Genomic DNA, 22,070 nt, shown 5'->3' on the forward strand with positions numbered 1-22,070 from the left:
TGATCCCTTTGATATCTAGTATCGAATACATATATTCTATAACTACTTCTGAATGTTCTATGATTTATATATGGTTTTATATTATGTGGTAGCCCATTATAATCTTTATTAAAGCTAACAATCTCTTTAAAAGCCTCATTACAATTATAGGTACCATAATTAATATTCATTCTATCCTTGGGATAAAACTCACTACCAATCTTACAAAAACATTCAGTAACATTCATTATATCAAATGTACTTGCATCATGAGCTTGTTCATTAAGATTATTATTTTCAAAACCAACTATTATACATTGTGGTCTTTCAATACCACTTTCCATGACAAGATCAAACAAGAAGCTAGTAGCATTGGGCACATTCTTATAAAATGTCTTTCTTTCATAATAACTAAAGTCTACATTATTCTTTTTACTTAATTTCTTCTGCACAATAATTCTATTATCATTACTAGGATCAAAACTAGGTACACACCATGATATATCTCTAATTTCTATATTACCATCATTAGCAACTGCACCAGGATTAGCATTAACTCTATATAGAGCTCTATCATTATTATTTATTTTTATTATTAGTTTAAATCCTAAACCATATATAATCTTTTCTAAATCATTTACGCAACGAAATAGATCACTCATCTTAATCATCATAAACATATGACCTCGTTTTGCAGCAATATGGTCACCTTTAAGTTGACTATCTCTATTGCCTTGATTTCTAACAAAACCACTCTCATATTCATCATCAGTACTAGTTAATAACTTATACATCAATAGATTAGGATGACAGTGATCTATATATTCAATAGTCCTACCACCACTAAATTCAAGCTTAATTGAACTAAACAATGCCATCATACCATAATTAACTAATCTGATAGTAGCATCATTAGCAAATACACCACCAGCATCATCTGATACAACAAACTCTATCTCTAGATATGAATCATGCAAACTTAAATCATGCTCTTCTCTTTTGAGAATGATATTAATGTTAGTATTGATTGTATTCATTGTTGCTAGATTATTAGGTTTATATTTTATCATCCTACTTTTGTGTATATCATTATTATAACTATAAGTTGTATTCAAATTAAAATCCATTTTTATTAGATAAAAATGACAGAAAATTTAATCTTATGGGAACTGCAAATGATACATGATGCTTTAACTAAAACTAAAGAAGAACATACACTTAACTTTAGAATGATAAAGCCAACAGAAAAGTTTAACTTTAGTGAACCTATACTTAACTCAACAAAATTAGGTTTAAATAGATTATCTGTTTATAAATCGATGCTTAATGTGAATAGAAGGAACAATCAATTCATATATGATATCAAGGGTGAAACATGGTCAGATACCCGTATTTTAGCTATTATACCAGGAGCATATGAATTATTCGAAATAGCAGAAATAATAAAAGAAGAAACTAACGGTAATGTTATAACAGAATCTGATAAGAATACAATGAAAAGTTTAATGGAAGTAAATCAAGGTGCAATTAACTTTGACATAGAAAATTCAATAGCCCCATTACTGGGCTTTAGAAAAATAGTATATGAAAAAGATAAATATACATCTCAGAAAATTGTTGATATTATGGGTTTTAGTACTATTAAAATTCATTGTAATGTGGTATCTGGTGTTAAAGATAATGGGAATAACACAGACAAACTATATACTTTTACTCTAACAGAACCACCAGGCTATCTAATAAATATTATACCAACTAATATCTTATATCAAAATATAACTAAAGATAGAGTAGAAAATATAGAGTTTCATATTAAAGATGAGCATGGAAGACCTATAGACTTTAATTGTGATGTATTAAGTTTTACTTTGCATCTGACATAGTCAGCTGGGCGAAGCGCCATTTGATTTAGAATATATTTATCTGCGAAGCAGGTTCCTTGATAGATATAGACTTAGTCATGGTCAGAAGCAGTTCCTGATAACCATAGACTTAGACTTACAACTACACTTTAATTAGACTGATACCCATACTTTTACTTATTTTTTATTATAAAACTCTCCGATTCCAATTAATTCTTAGTTTACCATTAATATTTTTATTTTTAGTTATATCAACGACAATATAATTATAAGGCTTTTTCCATACCTTATTACATATATTAGCAAAATCATTACAACTAAGTTCAACATTATTAAAGAAATTTTGATATATCGATGCTAGGACTTTACCTCTCTGTTCAAATAAAATAAACAGATTAGAGTTCTCTCTAACACTCACAATTGTTATGTCTACCTCTACAAAAGTATTCATTAATAACTGCTTCTTTGGCTCAAACATCATCAAATATCATTAGTTTCTTTAAGTCTTTGGGTAGTTTATCAGGAGATGGTAAATCCTTTATCTCTTTATTAAATTGTATGATTGCTTTTGGGTTTGTTCTTTCTAATCCGTTGTATTGATCACCAGTAGGTCCAATGATGTATAGCTTATCAAAATATATACTATCTAGAATTAGTTTTTAATAAGAACGTCTTACCACATTCACTAGGACCAGATATTATACATCTAAAGTTATCTGGGAATGTGGCTTTAGTAATTATATAATCATCATTTAGCCATGGTTGTAGATATTCATTTATATTTACAGAGATATTGTTAGTAGGACTATTGTTATTAGGTTTACCCTTTTGATGAGACTTCGTCCATCCGGGACTTCGTTCCACCGATGTTTCACCAACTTTTTCATCAAATAGATCTGCCAAGCAAGTTCCCTGATATATAAAATTATCATTAACATTATCATTAACATTATTATTATTATTAACATTATCATTAACATTATCATTATCAATGTCATTATCATTATCAATGTCATTATCATTATCATTATCATTAACATTAACATTATCATTAAGAATATCATTATCATTAACATTATCATTATCATTAACATTATCATTATCATTATCAATGTCATTATCATTATCATTATCATTATCATTAAAATTTTCATTATCATTAACATTATCATTATTATTATCATTATCATTATCATTATCATTATCACTATCATTATCACTAACATTAACATTACAACCTAAACAAAAAGACTCATTAAATATTCCTGGATATTTACATTGATTTACTAGAATATTTAGTGCACTTTTAATTCTGAATCCTCTATCAAAAAGATAGAGCATGTATAAACAATAAGCCCAACAATAAGGTTCATCATATTGTTGTATTCTCTCATTAGATCCTAGATCAACATATTCTTCTAAAAATAATGGTGGGGTTTCTACACCAAAACTATCAAAGTAATACACAGGACCTCCTTCTCTTCTTATAACTAAAACCCAATGTGTACCTTCAGTTGGGTGTAGATAGACAATAATGTTAAAGTTAGGTTCCCCGATCAGGGAACCTGCTTCGCAGATAGGTGAAGCCGTTTCACGGATACTATCTGGAGTCTCATCTCTCATTACTATTTCAATTGGTGTTAGACTTATATCTTTATCTTTATCTTTTATTCTGATATCACTCATAGCACTATTATCAATATTAACTTTATTATTGAATTCCTCAAAAGTTAGGATAAGCATTTTTATATAATAAATTTTATATATAAAAATGGATAAAGGCGGTATACTTTTTTCTCTTATTATTATAATTGGAATTTGTTATTGATTATATGATTCAATACCAAGTAAATATACAAAACTAGAAGAGAACTTTGGTGGATTTATGAATAGGAATCTAGTTAGATTTGAATATGAAAAGTCACCATTACATACTATTGTTTATGGTAAAACTGGTACAGGGAAAACATATTTTAGTAGACAATACTTAACATTATACTCAGTCCAAGACCAAGACGAAAACCAAAACCAAGATCTGCGAAGCAGTTTCACTGATCAAGCAAAAAATATAGTTATAGTGTGTAAAGATGACAGAGACTGGATAGATCCTGAGTCTAATAAGTTTTATACTGGGTTTAATTAATGTGATATAAATATGATCACAAAAAATAATATGCATAAATTTCAAAACTGTGTTATAGTACTTGATGATATGGGTGATAGGTTAAATAAGGATATAGCTTATTATTTTACTGAAGGTAGACATTATAATTTTCAAATGATTGTAATGTGTCATAAACCAGCTCAAATGATTAATACAGCAAGAATGAGTTGTGATACTATTTATTTAACAACTTATAATGGACCTGATCTATTTAAAAATTTTAATGAGATATATAAATGTGAAAATGACTTTAGTAAAATAATTAGTGAGTTAAATAGTAACCATTATAATCGTACAGATGGAATGTCAGATGAACTTCGTTATGGTATAATTAAATATAATGAGAAGGAGAATACTTTTATTATTATTAACAGTAATAGAACAATGATATATGATTCAAGAGTTGGCTTCCTTGATTTAAAAGCTCTTAGTTTAAAAGATGAATTAGAACGAGAAGATATAAATAAACTTATAGCATATATGAAACCACTCATGATAAATGCAACAGATAGAAATGTTATTAATCACGATAACTATATATTCTATTTTAAAAAATTTCTTATATTGAATAATATTAAAATACAGAATGATGTTTTAACTAAAGAAATGATTATGGGAAAGGGTATAGAAAGTTTATCAACTATTGGTGGAATTATAAGGTCAGGTTCATTTATATTTAGATATACTTATCCTGATATATTATCAAGAAATGCTGGGAGTGTAGCAATGGGAGCAAGCACAAGGTTGAGTAGAGTAAATACATTAGTTAACGTTGGATATGGAGAAGAGTTGGATAATGATCTGCGAAGCAGTTTGGTAAACCAAGAGCAAAGCTCGTTGGAGATCCACGAACAAAGTTCGTTGGAGAGCCACGAGCAAAGCTCTTTCACTGATCTACGAAAAGCAACACAAGAAGAATATATAAATCAGTGTAGCTGTAACTACGTCAATGAAGAGATGGGAACTTTGAATAGAAAGGGAGGAAAGTTTTTAACCAGACTATATGGAAATAATGAAGAATTTAGAGAAGAGATTATAAATTTTGTTAGAGATAAAAAAGAATTAGACCATGAATTGATTTTGCTTAAGAGATGTGAAAATAATAAACTCAATACGTTAGGAAATAAATATTTAGCAGAGTGTATCACATCTAAGATAATACTAAAGATTTAATTGAAATCATGGTTAAATATTACCCCGCGAAGCATTTCCACTGATGGACAAAGTCCTATGATTAGGTAAATTTTATAGTTTACCCTATTATAAATGCTTTTAAAATGTTTAGAGTGTAACTATAAATATGGAAACATTGCTGTTTTAAAATATCATTTTGAATCATGTCATAAAGATAAAACTGACAAACGTATGTGTGGTAAAATAATACTAAGTGGTATTTGTGCTAATAATTTTCTCTCCATGCGCTTGTTCTTTAAAAAATGAATCTAGTTCTAGTTCTAGTTCTAGCTCTAGCTCTAGCTTTAGCTCTATTTCTGGTTCTAGTGCTAGCTCTACTTCTGGTTCTGGTTCTAGTTCTAGCTCTAGTTCTAGTTCTGGTTCTAGTTCTGGTTCTAGTTCTGGTTCTATCTATGACTCTAACTCTAACTCAAATCCTAACCTTAACCCTCACCTTAACCCTAACCTTAACCCTAACATTAACCCTAACCTTAACCCTAACCTTAACCTTAACCCTAACCATAACCCTATCCTTAGCCCTGAAGTCTTAATTAGAATTTGTAAAAAATGTAATTATGTAAAACCACTAACTGATTTTGATGAGAGTAAGTATACATGTAGAAGTTGTACTTCAGCTAAAGTTAATTGTCCATATTAAACTTCTGTTGTGAGATATGATGGGATTAACTAAAGATATGATGTAGAATTAACTAGAGGATTTAGTAGAAGCCTATTAGATAAAAGACAAAATCCTATAGCTGTAAGTCCTTTAGTTATTGTCCAAACAGAGGAAAGTTGTTCATGTAAATACTATAATTTTGTATCATTTCTTATTAATAATGGAATAAATATAGAAAAATTAAAAGAAAATATAAATTTATTGAAGAGTATAGATAATTTGAAATAAAAAGTATAAAAAAATATAAAAATATCAAAAAAGAGGGAATCACTCTTTAAGAGCGAAAAAGAGCGATCTTTCTACTGGGGGATCACTCCGAATAAGAGTGAATCGCTCTTAAAGAGTGAAATGTAAATTTTGCTTTGATTTTTTGATTTTTTGTTTTATTTTTGATTTTAATTGATTTTTTTATTGAATTTAGAGCTAATATATGGTAGTGGATTAAACAAGGATTCCAACAAACAGTAAAATTTGGCCCGATTCGACATGCGCGATTAGCGTTAGGAGAAAGGGACAAATTTTACTGGTGGTTGGAATCCTTGTTTTATCCACTACTTTCAGACTGATTAAAACTAAAGCTGTTTTTTGGTTTTATTTTTGCTTCTATTGGTCATACTTAATCTCAGACAACCCGTGTAAATTTTCTTTCACGGGTTTGGTGATTTTATTTGAATTTTGATATCTTCGTCAGTGTATTAACACATCACCTTGCCTTTCTAGTGAAAAGAAATTAAATCTAGTTTGTGGCTATTGGTTTTTCACCTTAGAAACGTTAGCCGGCAAAAAGGTTTGGTGAAGTCTTGATTTTTTCCCGCAGTTAATTTTAGCTTCTGTAAGAGTAAAGATCTGTGAAGTTATGACAGCTACTTTCTGTCCACCAATAATAGCTATGTTACAATAGTTATGTGAAGCACCCTCTAAGAGATTATATTCTTTCTAGCTTGTTTTTTGTTGACAGGCTGAAATAAACAAAACTTCAGTACCCAAACGTACAACAATTGTTTTGAACAAAAAAATAAAAAAATTCTGTTAAAACTGATTTTTTTTTCACTTTTATTACTTAGAATTCATCTTTTAATGCTCGAATTTACGGTTTTGGAAATAGGGAAACAACTCAATCTCTAAGTACTTGATATATTTTGTGTCAGAACTACGCTAAAAAACTGAAAAAAACTCTCTGTTTTGCCAAAACTCAAAATAAATATTTTGATTGAATTAAGAGTTCGTTCGAATGAAACAATTTTACATTAAATTATTTGTTGAAAGTATCAACATTCATCTTTTGTTTTCTATTTATTAAAAAATATTTTCTTCATTCAGAGGAAGTTTTTGGTAAAACAAGCGGTTTAAAAAAAACATAAGTTCTACAAAGTTGATGTCAAATTGCGCTGCAAAAACAACTGTTGGAATATTTGATATCCAGTTACCTAAAAAAATTTAGACCTAATCTGTCCTGAAATTGTGGTTTCCTCATTTCGTCTACGCGTTTCTGTCTATCGCTTTATCTTAAATAGTTAATCTATTTTTTTATCAATCAATTTCTACTTAATGATCTATGAAAAAATTATCTGTGGATAATAAATATTTGATATTTTGTGGAAAAATTTTAGACCTAATTTTTCTAGAAATTGTCTTTTCCTCGTTTTTCTCTTTAGTTTTTTCTTAATTAATTAATTAATTAATTAATTAATTAAATAAATAAATAAATAATTAATAAAGCATAATCATAATTAGTTCATTAATTAATTGATTAACTACTGAGCAACTGCTGTTTGAAGCTTTTTTAAACATAGTAAGAGAAGAAATATAACCGACTAAGGTCGTTCGAATTGCTCTCAAACGACAGGCGAGAAGTTGGCTTCGTCAGTAGCTAGCCACATTTTAGCTTTACTTTTTTTTAATTGACGGGGCGTCAGTTGAGCGCAGCGGGGGGGGGGGGCACCGGTGGCAACGGTGGGGGGGGGGGGGCAATGTTGAGAAGGGGTCTCAGACTGCAAGGGGGCTCTTACGGTTTGAACGGTGCGCAGGTGTGGGGATGGGGTGGAATTGCAGATGACTGATGTGGGGGGGGGGGTACGGTGGGGGGTCAACCTCTAGGAACCACTCTTCACACCTTAAGTATAAGTCACCTTGAAATTGTCTCAATGCAGTTTATGTGAATCGCATACTTGGAGACTAGTGAGCTGAAGGTCACTAAGAAACTTAATGCGCGCTGGGTTTTATCTGGTTTTTGAGGACTTGAAGTCAAATGGTTCCGACGAAAAACCAGTCAAGCGTAAAATCGCAAAAAAGAAGACCAATAGGACTAATATAATTGCTACAAACTTCTTTTGAGAGCAATTAATTAAGTAATTAATTAAAACAGCATTCTCGTAATTATTTTATTCTCATGATTAAATAAGTAAATAATTAATTAAATATTTAACTAATTATTTATTTAATTATTATTTATCATCAGGTTCACCTTTATTTAGTTTCTTTCATTTACAGAAGCCTTGTGCAAATTTTGTTTAGAAAATAGGCCGTTTCATGCGATTTTCCTTGTTCAACTTTAAAGGTGCTGCAGAAGTAACGAGAATTTCAATAAAATTGAAGAACTAAATTATAGCCAATGAAATCGAATTTTTTTTCCAACATGACAGGGAGAAATTTTATAGACATATACATTTTAAATTAAACGAATCAAGTTCGTATTCATTTTCAAGCAGATGTCTAGGAAAAAGTAAGTCGAAAAAAAAATTTGTTCGAGAGCAATTAAAAACACCCAGACCCGACTCACCAAAAATTTTATAACCAGCAAGATCATGATAGATTCCTTTGCTCAGCATCTAAGAGCTGTTGCTAACGCTTCTCTGTTCCAACACGTGCGGAACTGATTCATGGACTATAACCAAGCAAAAGTGAAAAAAAAACGTTTTTAATGAACATTTAATTTCACAATTTAAATGACACATTTAATATGGGAAAGAAGACTATGGATAGAGTCTGAAACTCAAACATTTATTTTGGAGAGTCAAAATATGACTAAGGGCTGCAGTTAATGTTAAGTGTGGTTGTTAGTGTGGTTCAAGTTTGTTCTTATCATGTTCCAGTCAGGGATGGATGCGCAATAACAGTAAAAAGATCTGGGGTTGATATCATTTGGGAAACTTGTTGAGCTGTAAACGTGCAAATTTTATCTTGTTTTTGCTGTCTTATCTGAACATTTCCTTCCCATGCTGTAAGAATTGTCTCTAAATTGATATCCGAAACCTCGTTAGTTTCTTCATCCTGACCATCATAGTCTTCCATTGAATCAAAAATCTAGAAAATATCTAAAGTTCAGCAAATCGTTGTGATAAAAGTGAAAATGACTTTTTGTTCAACAAATACAAACTCAATTCAATATCTGCGATGCTCGGAATAAAAATCATGTTCCGTACAGAGACATTATGAGAAATTTTGATGAAAGCACACAGTTTATATGTGAACTGAAAAATGATGTTTTTCTGGCTATCATACAAAGAGCTTTCAAAAGAATGGCTTCTTTGGCCATGGTTACATGACTGTGGTTGAAGTCACTGAGAATTTCTGGCTTTTATCGAGAACCGCGAAGCGGTTCTAGATATTGATTCAGAATATCGAAGTGTCTTCTACAGAATCACATAACCATGGTTAAAACACGAAACCCAAACGTTTTAAAATGATGAAAGTCTATGGAAGTCAATTTCTGGCTAAGTGGGAACATCTGGCATTTTAACTTCTGGCACTGCAGACTTTCGGCAATTTAAAATGTGCACGTGAGTGTTTTAATTGAACGAAAAGCGTCGGGGTGCAAATAAAATGCAGCCACTAAACTGCGGGGGGAGGGGGGGGGGGGTACACGGAAAAAGGAAAAGATTTAAAAAACTTTTTTAAAATTTGTCTTCATTAGCTGATTCAATAAAAACATGGTTTTTCGTTTATTTTGGCAATGATTTTTTTCAAGCAAGCAATTCCATAAACTTTTACTGGAAGAGGTATAAAGCAATTTTGTTTACAAAATAAGTACATAACCAATTAACGTCATGCGAGTTGATCTCAAACGACCGACGAGCGGTTAGATTACGAATTAGAAGGTAGGGCTTAGGGATGATAGCATTAGCACGGGAGGTAAGCCGATTGGGGGGGGGGGGGGTTCAAATCGCCAGAGTTTCAAATCGCCAGGGTTTTCAAATCCTGCTACGCAAGAAGGGTTTTGAAATTGTTAGGTGTAGGCCGGACTGGGGGAGTGTTGGGGGGGGGGGGGGTGGGGATTGAGTGCTTGTGAGGGGGGGGGGGGGTGATTTAGGGAAGTCAAACATTTAAGAATTTGAAATGCTCTTCACAACATGCAATTGTCCCCTCAATGCAGTTTTACTGAACCGCAGACTTAACAACTAGTAAAGCGTAAGAGTGCTTTCCGGGTGCTACCTGTTTATCCCGTTTTTAGGGACAAAAAGTCAAATGGTTCAGACGAAAAATCGGTAAAGAGAAAAATTGCACTAAAAATACCACAGGGCTAATATATCAGAACGTCAAAAGTTACTTAGCACCCTATTTTTGCGAAGCAAAATTCAATTTTTGACCCAATATTATTCCATCTTGCAATTAGGTTTCGGAGCAAAATTTCAGACCATTAAACCACTTGGCTAAATTTTCTTGTCTACTTATGAAATTCAGAATACGAAGACGTTACATACCAGATATTCCAATGTAAAATTGACAAACCCCATCCAAATTTTATTGTTGAAAGAAAATTGTCTCGAAAGTGCTCTGTTTTCGCGTTTGTTCAACTATGATTAACTTTGCGTTAAACATTAAAGACAAAAAAATAAATAAATTTTGATCTTTTGACAACGTTCATTTTACTGTGAAATTTGAATGAAGGTCATCAACTTTAATTTGGGATTTCTGTTAAGTGAACTTTTTACGAATTTCATATGAGGGCGTGCGGACTAATAAAGGGAATCAATAAAGAAAAGATTTTTTGAAAAAGTCAGTTTAAGGTTGGAGTAATATTGACTTAAAATTAAGGTTTCTGTTTACTGAAAATACTGGTTGCTCACTTACTTCTTCTGTTCAGAATAAAAGCTACAATTTTTGTTTGAGAGTAATTATCCACAAACATTGTTTGAGAGCATTTAAAAACAATGGCGAATGAGACAATGAAACAAAAAAAAAAGTGATAGCGTTTCCATACAACAATTGAATTGAAAAGTTAAGAAGCAGTGTCATTAGGCCCGCCCTTGACCAGATTGACGCACATTGGGATTGGAATAAAAAAAGAAAAACATAAGAGATGGAAACTGACAGAACTTTTTTAAGTATCAAGTTTTTTATTTCGTGTGAAATTGTGCTTATTCGGTTAATTCTAAAACAACAATTTATTTGGTTTTTAATCTGAACGCTAGTAAGCATAATACTAATGCCTGCTAGCAATTGCTTTAATGAACTTTGCTAATCTATGGCTTAATGATCGGGCTTTATATGCTTATCCTGTTTCTTTTGATCTTTGATTTTGCTCATTTGATTTTGACCGTGTTCACTACATTGCGTAATTCCATGCTTGAAAGAGTTTAGAAGCAATTCAATTGAAACAGTACGTGAAGTAAGTGTAGAAGTCAAGAGTGAAAATCGTGACATAGATAAAACGAAAAACGTGATCAGAATATAAAGCAAATTAAAAAACATAGCATGACAAGTCCTGACGTACAATTCAGAGAATTTTCTTTGTCTAAAACAAAAACTAGACCTATTAGGGACTATGAGTGAATTGGGAAGACCATTTCTAAAAAAAAACAGAATTTTTTTTAGAAAACACTAAAAATCAATGCAAAAATGCCGTATGTGAACAAAAACCAAAAGCGAGAAGGAAAAATTTGGTTCAAACGAAAAACTAGGCCTGGAATGAACTATGAATGGATTGGGATAACCAATTTAAAAAATCTGATCCAAAAACCGAAAGAAACAGTGAAAAATAAAATGAAACTGCCGCATATCAACAAACTAGCGGGAAACCGAATTTTTGTTCAAACACCGTTTTCTCACTCTACTTTTAAAAACAGATTGAAAAAAATTTACACCGCGAAAGCCACTGGCTTTTTCTCTCAACTACCTGTTTCGGTGTCACCAAAATCACTACTCTAATTTGACTTCAAAAATCATGGAAATGTGTGAACAGATCTCAAAATAAAAGACAACGCCCCAATACAATTCAAATTCTTTGAATGGAAAAATTTCCTTGAATTGTAAAAATGGAGAGCGCCTAAAAAATAGTCAGTGAGAGGCTGCGTCGGCCATTACTTAACCGCATGAAAAACAATATGTTTACCTTAACCCAATAGGGTTTACTATATAGGCGATTCGAACTTCCAAGTGGTTTTCACTGAGCTAAGTAGGCTTTGTAGTAAGTACCTATAAGCTACTTTTAGTATAAAGAGTTTTGTTACTGAATTTTGATGCTCAGACTTCAGTTCAGCCCATGATTTTTTTTGGACTTGGCAGGATACATTTATACTGGGCGAACCCAATGACCTCAATACAATCATAATGAAGACTAAAAGTGCCCGAGAAAGTAATATATTCTTGAGATTTAACATTTCACGATAAAAGTCGGTGTTTGCTATAATAATACTGGTTCAGCTCTGAAACGCTTTGAGACTCAAAAGGACGATAGCAATGTGTTATATATTGATCGATAAATCATCAGTGGTGAACAATTATACATCAATAAAATATTAGAACTGTTTTACAATAAAATTTGATTATAAGAAAATTATGATATCTTCCGTTGATCATGTGTTCAGATTATACACTAAGAGTTTAAAAAGGATCCATTTAATAATCATTTTATTCAACTTTTTTTCCTGAGAAGTCAGCAAAACAAGGGTGAAGGCGAAATAATTCGGTGGATCATAAAAACGCAGAGAAAAGCCCAATAAATAAAGAGTTAAAAACTCCAATTTTCAGTTCGATAAAAGTTTATCTTTGAAAGATATCTATGAAAACCTTTTAAAAAAAAGAAATCACTTGCAATATTTAATTAAAAAAACACTGACAACAATACCGCTCCTACGAGTAAGTTAACGGACTGCCCTCAAAAGCCAAAAAAGTCCCAAATTATGAGAAAAAAATTACATAAGAATCTAAAAAATTATTTCAGAAACAGAATACTGCTTTTCCTAGCAAACAAATAGGGTCAAAAAATATCATTTGATTCATTTTCAAGCAAATTTGAGATAGATTCCTTTGTAAAGGATTTTTTGAAAAACTGTCGAACCAATAAGGCTTGAATTTTCAAATAATAAGTTAGATTTTTCTTTTTTGGTTTCATTCGAAAAGGTTAGGAAAAATTTTGGAAATCCTATTAAAGAGCCCATTTGGCAGAAGAGAAGCGAACAAAATGATTCAATAATTGGATTTCACCTGAACTGTAGGGTCTGGACAAGCTAATATTCGTAAAATTTTGTCTACTATAAAATTAAAGAGCCCCTGACAGTTAGGTCAGTAACGGAAAATTTTATTTAGGTCAGTAAGAAAGCAAAGAAATTTTGTCCCCCAAAAAAATTTTGTAAGGATAAACTGTAGGATCCATAAACTTAGTCTTCTCTAAAGACAGGTTGAGACTGGAGAACTGTGAAGATGTTCGCAAACTTCCATCTGAGCTTATGTTGAGGGAGAACACAGAAAACATTTCTTCTCAGCTGTATTTGTTTTAAGACATGCAGAGAATGACTCTATCCGTTTGGCACAAAATATATAGAATGTCGCAAAGCTTACACAATACTTTACTGAGTTTTGGGCTTAGTTTGTGGACTTTTTGAGTTTTCTGATGTTATGTCGTTTTAACAGTGAAAATACTTTGTATACTTTTGAAACAATAAAACAAAGAAGCAATAGCGTTTCCACTCAACAATTGAATTGAAAAATTAAGAAGCATTGTCCTTAGGTCCCTCGTTGACCCGCTAGACTTACATTGGGATTGGAACAGAAAAAGAAAAAATAAGAGATGGAAATTGACAGAAATTTTCCAAGTATCAAGTTTTTGTGTGGAAACTCTGCATATTCGGTTAAATTCTAAAACAACACTTATTTCGCCTTTAAACTGAACGCTAGTAAGCATATAACTAATGCCAGCTAGCAATCGCTTTAGTGAACTTTGATAAACTGTGACCTAATGACCGGGCTTTATATGCTTATCATGTTTCTTTTGATCTTTTGATTATGCTCATATGACTTTGACCGTATTCAATACATTGCGTAACTCGATGCGTGAAAAAAATTAAAATCCATTCAGATGAAACAGACATTTAAATAAGTCAGAAGTCAAGCGTTAAAATTGTGACTTATGTAAAACGAAAAACGAGATCAAAATGTAAAGCGAGTTAAAAAATTTAGCATGACAACTCCTGATGTTCATTTCAAATAGTTTTCATCGACTAAACAAAAACTAGACCTAGTTAAGACCATGATTGAATTGTGAAACCCATTTCCAAAAAATGAGCTCACAAAAATTTAGAGAAAACTGAAATTCAATATAAAAATGCAGAATGTGAAAAAAAACAACTAGCGAGAAAGCAAAGTTTTGTTCAAACACCGTTTTCTCATATCACTTTAAAATTAGATTTGACAAATTTCACACCAAAACACAACTCGCTTTTTCAATTTACTTCCTGTTTCGGCCTGACCAAAATCACTACTCAATTTGACGTAAAAAATCATGAAATTGTGTGAACATACCTAAAAAAAACAGGACCCCAATATAAATCAAATTTTTTTGAAATGTAAAAATTCTTTGAATTGAAAAAAAGGAGAACGCCTGAATAATAGCTATTGAGAGGCTGACGTCGGCTATTAATTAACTGCTAGAAAAACAATATGTTCACATTAACTCAATAAGGTTTGCCGTATAGACGATTCGAACTTCCAAGTGGTTACTTGTAAGATTTATTCATGTAGCAAGTCAAAAACCACTGAGCTATGTAGGCTTTGAAGTAAGTACCTATAAGCTAGTTTAAGTATAAAGAGTTTTTTTACTGAATTTTGATGCTCAGGCTTCAGTTTAGCACATGAATTTTTTTTGGACTTGGCAGGATAAACTTATACTCGGCGAACCTAATGACATCAATACAATAATGAAGATTAACTGTGCAAAATAAAGTAATATATTCTTGAGATTTAACATTTCATGATAAATTTTGGTATTTGCTGGAATTTTACTGCTTGAGCTCTGAAACGCTCTGAGACTCAAATTAAGGATGACAACGATGCGGAAGTGTTATATAGTAACTGTTTGTTATTTCAACAATTCTATAACTAACGCATCTGCGTACGTTTTGCTGATTAAACTGCAAAGTTTCCCACTTAACTAGCAATTTTGATGAATAAATCATCAGGCAGTGAACAAGTATACATCAATAAATTATTAGCACCTTTTTACAATAAAAGTTGATTTTAAAAAAGTTTTGATATCTTCTGTTGATAATGTGCTCAGATTATACACTAAAAGAGTTTAAAAAACATTCTTTTAATAATCAATTTATTCAAATTCTTTCTTGAGAAGTCAGCAAGACACGGGTCGAGGCGAAATGATTTGGAAGATCACAAAACGCAAAGAAAAGCCCATTAAAGAGTTTTAAACTCCAATATTTAGTTCGATAAAAGTTTATCTTAAAAACAATTGCAATATTTAATTGAAAAAACACTGACAACAAAACTGCTCCTACGAGGAAGTTAACGGACTGCCCTCAAAACCTCAAAAGCCAAACATATCCAAACTTATGAAAAAAATTACATAAGAATCTATGTACAAAAATTATATCAGAAACATAATGCTGCTTTTTGTAGCAAACAAATATGGTCCAAAATTACTATTTGACTCATTCCCAAGAACATTTGAGATAGATTCCTTCGTGATGGATATATTTTGAAAAACTGTCGAACCAATAATGTTTAAAATTTCAAATAATACATTAGATTTTTTTTCTTTATTGACTATAATTGAAAAGGTTGGGAAGTTTTTTGAAAAACCTATAACTGAGCCCATTTGGAAGAAGAGAAGCAAAAAATCGGTTCAATACGTGGATTTTACCTGAACAATGCCGAACTGTAGGGTTTGTACAAGCTAATATTCGTTAAGTATTGCCTTCTATTAAATTAAAGGGCCCCTGACAATTAGGTCAGTAACGGGAAAATTAAAGAAAGCATAGAAATTTTGTCTCCCCAAAAATATTAAATAACTCGTGGGATCAATCAGTTTAATTTTCTCTGAAGATAAGTTGAGGCTGGAGAAATGTGAAGATGTCCGCAAACTGCCATCTGAGGTTGTGTTAAGGGAGATCATAGAAAAAATTTTTTCTCAGCAGTACTTTTTGCAAATTGCATGCAAATATTGGCTCTATCCGTTTGGCACAAAAAATAAAAAAATGTTCCTAAATTTACGCACTGGTTTACTGAGTTTTGGGCTTACTTTGTGGAAGTTTTAAGTTTTTTGATGTCTTGTTTCAACAGTGAAAATAATTTATGAATTGATTTCACGGTTAATTGTTTTCAATGTTCCTCTAAACAGTATGTGACTAAAAATTTAGTAGTTTGACTAAAAATGCGTGATCTGTACAACGAAAGCTATATGAAAAACATGAATCAAGACTGACATTTACAGTCTCTCACATGATAAAATTTCAATAAAAATTTATTTAAAAACAGCTGCTGTAAGCCAATGGTTCAAATAAAATTGTCGTAAATGCTGTGAAAAGCATCTTCATGTTCCAATTTTCATAATGTCCATTGTTTCATAATGTCCAAAAACCGTTCTTTCACAATGTTGTTCTACCAAAATTTATGAGCCACGATATTAAAGTAAAGTTTAGAATTACATAAATAGGATTTTTCAAAAACCAAAATTTCAATTGTTTAATGAAAAACACGTAAAAACGCTAATTTTACTGTGTTTCAGAATAATCAAAACATTATTAATTTTGATTTCATCTGAAATGTTCATTAAAGGGAGAAACTGTTTACCGTCAAAAAATTTGAACGAATATTTCTCAGAATTTGGAAACCTTCAAAAATGGTTTCCAAAAATACTAGTTTTGGGATTCAATTATTTTCTAGTAGCCAAAGGTACAGGTTTTTAAATAATAAATTCAGATGCTAGTATTTACAGTTGGTAATTACAAAGAAGTTAAAATAAGTCAGCAGGTTCCATTGATGAAGCGTTACAGATGGCATTTACAAAGAAGTTAAATTAATTCAGCAGGTTTCAAAGGTTTCATTGATGAAGCTTTACAAATAATTACAAGCTTAGGGTCAAACACAACAATAGGGCTTTACACAATAATTAGGTTTTTAATAAATTCAGATGGAGGTCTTTACAAATGCTAACTATACATTACAAAAGTAGCTTAATCGAAACAGCATTACAGATTGAATAAAATGTTTAAATAAATTTTAGTTTGCTCAGGAGCTTCTTGCCATGATCCATTTAAAACACTTGAAGTAAATCGTAGGGTTTCGACTCTCATGTGGACAAGTATCTGACGCCAGTTTGTCAATTGTAATAAAGTTCTTGCTGCAGTTAATTTTTCGCATCCAAAAACTAATTGTTCAGATATTTCAAATTTGTTTTCACAGAACCTGCAAATCGGCGAGTCAGAGAATTATTTCGGCCATCTTACTTGTTTGTCAACAGGACAGTTGAATGCTAGTCGATGCAAAAAATTTTGCTGTTTAGGTAGGAGCTTATTTATTTTCCAAATACCTACACAAAAGCGGGTTAATTCTTCCGTTGAACAATTGTATTTAATGACAGCTTTGCGTAAACGATTTTCAATAAAACTGGAGGGGAAAATTTCAGTGATTATGTACCATTAGATTTCTTTTGTTTTCTTATGATTATGTAACCTGAGCGCGGATTTTCTGTTGTTTTTGATAAGAAGTAGAACATTTTCGTTCTGGACAACTTTAAGTTTTAAAGAATTTATTAAAATAGATAGTTCTTTTGAAAAGGTGATCGAGTTCTTGTCAGATGAATTAAATTCGTCAAAAAGTTTTGCAGAAACAATTTTTGAAATAAAGTGTTCAAGGGAGATCCCGCCTCTAGTTGATTACTGGTGTAGGACTTCGCTTCTAATTTCCATTTTCTGTCCAGCTTTCAAAAAGCTGTTAACGAGGTTCTGCATAGTTCTCAAGCTTTTCATGGTCGTATCTGTGTGGCGAGCATAGTAAAGGAATTTTGGAAGAATGAATGTTTCGATAATGTTTTTCTTGGCTTTCAGTGTTTTTGCTCGAGAAATAAAACGACTGTAGATGGCTATTTGTGTTTTCAGGAGACCAAGAAGATTCGGCTGAGATTCGTCAGCATGGAATACTATACCAAAGATTTTTGTTGATCGCACAGTTTTATAAAAAGAAATATTGTTAGTAGATAGGATTTCCCTCTTTTTTACATTTATTTCTAGCTGGTTTTGATCACAAAAATCTTTCACAGTATCAAAGAGCGCTTCGATCGATGATTTATGAATTAGACATGTAATGTCATCAGCATAAGCAACAGTCTTGGCATTTACGAAACCTTTGATGTGAGTTGATTTGTCAACAGAACAAAGTAACGGCTCAATAGCAAGAATAAAAAGCAAAGCTGATAGAGGACACCCTTGTCTTACTCCACATTCGAGAACAGTTGTCTGGGAAAGGTAGCCGTTGATTTCAATAATTGCTTTGGTTTGCTTATACATTGTTCTGATTGCAGACTTTGTAAAATTATCTACACCTATTCTATCGAGAAAAGCGAATATATAATCCCTATCTACTTTGTCGAAAACTTTCGAGAAGTCTAGATTTACGATGCATTTACTGTTATTCATTTGCTGGTGGGCTTTGCGTACCTTCATCACTGCTGTATTAATTTGTCGTTTGTTCAGGTAGGCGAGTTGATGTTGACCAATTACTTCTTCGAAGTTTGTGATTAGCCTGTTAGCCAAAACATTCGACAGAATTTTTAAGTCAGTGTTCAGCAGGCTTATGGGTCTGAACCCGTCTACTGTTCTTGGGTTTTCGGTTTTCGGAAGGAGTTTCAATATTGCGATTTGTTGGTTGTCTGGAAGTCTATTGGTGTTCACTACATTGTCGAAAACGTTTTTCAATATGGGAGCCATTTCTCACATGGAGCCAAAGGTACAGGTTAAAAGCAGAATCATAACCAGCAGATTGACGGAGCAGCTGAGAAATTTAGCTAGACACTGCAGAATGTAGACAGAAACAAATACAGAATTGAGTTCACAGAGTTGCTGATGGAACACATTCCTCTTTGAAAACCAAATTTTCAAAAACTTCCAAAAAACTCAAATTATATCTTTAATTCTGATCGCTTTGATATATTATTAACAGCCTTCATTATATATGGCTTCTTTATTCATTTCAAAATAGAATATAGTAAAAAATTATTGACCTTAGTATTAGTGTAAATAAGTAATTTAGAGAGTGTGATAAGTTATTTGTGATCAAGAATAACGTGAAATTCAGCTCAAAACTCTCTTAAATACAGCAAAAGAACAGAGAGAGTGTGGCATGAAGGTTTGAACTAACCACTATAGAGGTTTGGGGCGTAACAAATGTAAAACGAAAACGAGGGTCAGGCGACGAGACAAAAAAAACCAAGAGCACCACAATATAGCTCCACTCAGCTTACAACTTTGCAGCTAAAAACCATTTAGGGGTTGTTTACTGAGCAAATTTTTGGCTAAATTATTTCTCACCTGATGTCGCGTTAAGCTGGGCTGAAGGATTGCAGCCGAGGGTTTGATTTGCATTAGTTTCTCTTTTCTAGCAATTTCATTGGCAAACGAGTGTACTTCTTGCGATAATTGCGATAGAGCATTGAAACTGCCCTCTAGATTGCCATTCGTACTCTCCTGAGCGATAGCTGATGCCATAATATGCTTCGCTTTTCCAACAAATTCTCTTCTGTACTGAGACGATTTTTCTCTGTCTGCTTCCTCCATTTCTGATGCGTTTTTCATTTCCATACATATTTTATGGAGCGATTGCAGTTTAGTCAGCATTGGTTGCTGAGAATTTAGCGATTCGTATTCCGACTTCTTTGCGGGAGAAATTGGCTGAAATGCAAGAAAACAGTGAACAAATCTAAACTAATGCCCGAATATAATATTTTTTTTTCATCGAAGTAGGGATACAGTGAAGTCTGCTTCAAGAAATAGAAAGCACCAAGAAAACTCCTAAATAGACTGAGCGTTGTTGTGATCATTTTGTTTATTTTGATTTTCTCATACTGGTTTGAAAATTAGATTGACTTCAGAAGTGGGTGGTTGTTAGAAAACTAACTAACCGGCGCTTTTTGTTCCGTGATGTTTGAACTAATTTCTATATCTTTCCTTGCAATATCACCAGTCTCTGGAATGACTCCTTGGGTACTCTGAGACGCGTCTGCTATCAGTTCGTCGTCTTCAATTGTCGTCAGACGATTTTGCGTCCTCTCATCAGCTGTTTGAGGTTGAAGAACGAACGGCTGTGAAGCTTCGGCCAATAATGAAGGGCTCGGCGGAAGTGAATCAATTTCTATAAACGCTCTTAATGATAACTCAGAATACAAGATTTACCGAGTTTATTAATTATATGCTGCTTTCGAAGTGTAAATAAAAGTATTTCGATAAAAAATGCTATTTTGGACACTGTAAATATTAACAAAATTGCAGACTTTTATCCAGAGATGCCAAAAGAATTAACAAATTGGCACCTTAATGAAAGAATAAAACCAAGATATAATGTGGTTAGGTCATCTAATCGATCAAGAGTAGCTGAAAATTAATTTTAGATACCTGCAGATTCGATTTGACTGGCTTGTGTGTGGAAGAAAACCGGAGACTTCACTCGCTGGTCGTCGTAATCTTGGCTGAACTCGATCACATCTGAATATGCAGTCATTTTTATGCAACTATGACACAAGCCGATGCGTTCTTTTAATTTCAACTGGGCGTGAAAACTTTGTAAAAGACAAATTTTAAGTGTGAACAAAATTTGTCACGCATTTTAATTTTACAGCGACCAGTTCTTGTTCACTTTTGTTCACACTCCTTATGTATGACTTTCGTTCACCATTCTTGATTGTCTCTTTGTTTTGTCATTTGAAATGATTTTTACAGAGGCAATTTTGAGTAACCGAGTAACTCGTAATTTTTGTTTCTATCGTTTATAAGTAAACATTCACTATTTGATTAAGCTGTTTAAAAAAGTCTATTTCATCGAACCCTGATTTAATTTGGTTAAATGAGCAGAATTCGTTCGCTTCTGGCGTAAAAAGCGGCAGAAATATTGATATAAGAACTCGAATTTTCAGCAGTGTTCTTACTCACAAGGAATCTAATACTATGTCAAATTAATAATTACTTTGACATTTCTGGCCCGCAAATGTCGCTCATAAAACATATTTACTTCACATACACATACACGAATAGGGTTGGAGATGTTTGCTTTATCTGTTATAGGCACAAATAACAAATTTGACCAATTTTTCAGAAGACATATTTAATGAGAGAAGATACAACTAAAAACTGCTGTTGAAATATTCTCAATTTTAAACATTTAACAATTTCAAATTTTATTTGGCCCCTACTGTACTAAATGCGTTGTAATAGTGGAAAAAAGTGACTAGAAGAAAAGCAAAGATTTGAAAATAAATCTCATCAGAACATTGAAAATAACTTTGTCTGGTGATTGCCAGTAAGATACCATCCGAGGTTTTCTGATGAAATTTTATTCCAATATCACAACAAAAAAGTGAAAGAAAAACGCTGAAACACATTTCAATACAAAAGTAGTGGATAAAACAAGGATTCCAACCACCAGTAAAAGGTTAATCATCTCACAAAGTTTTTTTTTCAACAGAATCGGATGGACTGAAAATAACTCAAAATTGCTTAGAAATCGATAATAAGAAACAATTCTCTTCAAAATTTTGACTTTGCCCTTGGAGACGATTGATCTATGATGTTTAACTGAGTGATTATATTTACCAGGGTACATTTTTTGAGCCGAGTCTTGAGAGGTCTTGTTAAAAGGTTGACTCGCCTTTACCACGCTACGGCAGTACTGCTCGACCTTTCTTAATGGCAACTGTGGGGGAGAGTGCAACTACAGAATGCTTGAACACTTTTAATTTCAATTATTAAGCTGACTGAACTCTTAATAATCAGGTGAA

General features: G+C 32.3%; 1 protein-coding gene across 1 annotated transcript in view; it reads right to left on the bottom strand.

Annotated features, from left to right (window-relative positions):
• Positions 1 to 20,854, bottom strand: part of LOC142336126 (uncharacterized) — a 98,485-nt gene extending 77,631 nt beyond the window's left edge. The window contains exons 1-3 of the mRNA XM_075384676.1: positions 20,692 to 20,854; positions 20,202 to 20,431; positions 19,612 to 19,971 (exon numbers count right to left, since the gene is read on the bottom strand). Coding sequence (XP_075240791.1) covers positions 19,612 to 19,971; positions 20,202 to 20,431; positions 20,692 to 20,797 — 696 coding nt within the window. The 5' untranslated portion in view covers positions 20,798 to 20,854. The remainder of the gene's footprint in view (positions 1 to 19,611; positions 19,972 to 20,201; positions 20,432 to 20,691) is intronic.
• Positions 20,855 to 22,070: the final 1,216 nt, after the last annotated feature.

The sequence above is a fragment of the Convolutriloba macropyga genome, chromosome 3 (assembly GCF_964194025.1).
Source record: "Convolutriloba macropyga chromosome 3, txConMacr16.3, whole genome shotgun sequence".
Lineage (NCBI taxonomy): Eukaryota > Metazoa > Xenacoelomorpha > Acoela > Convolutidae > Convolutriloba > Convolutriloba macropyga.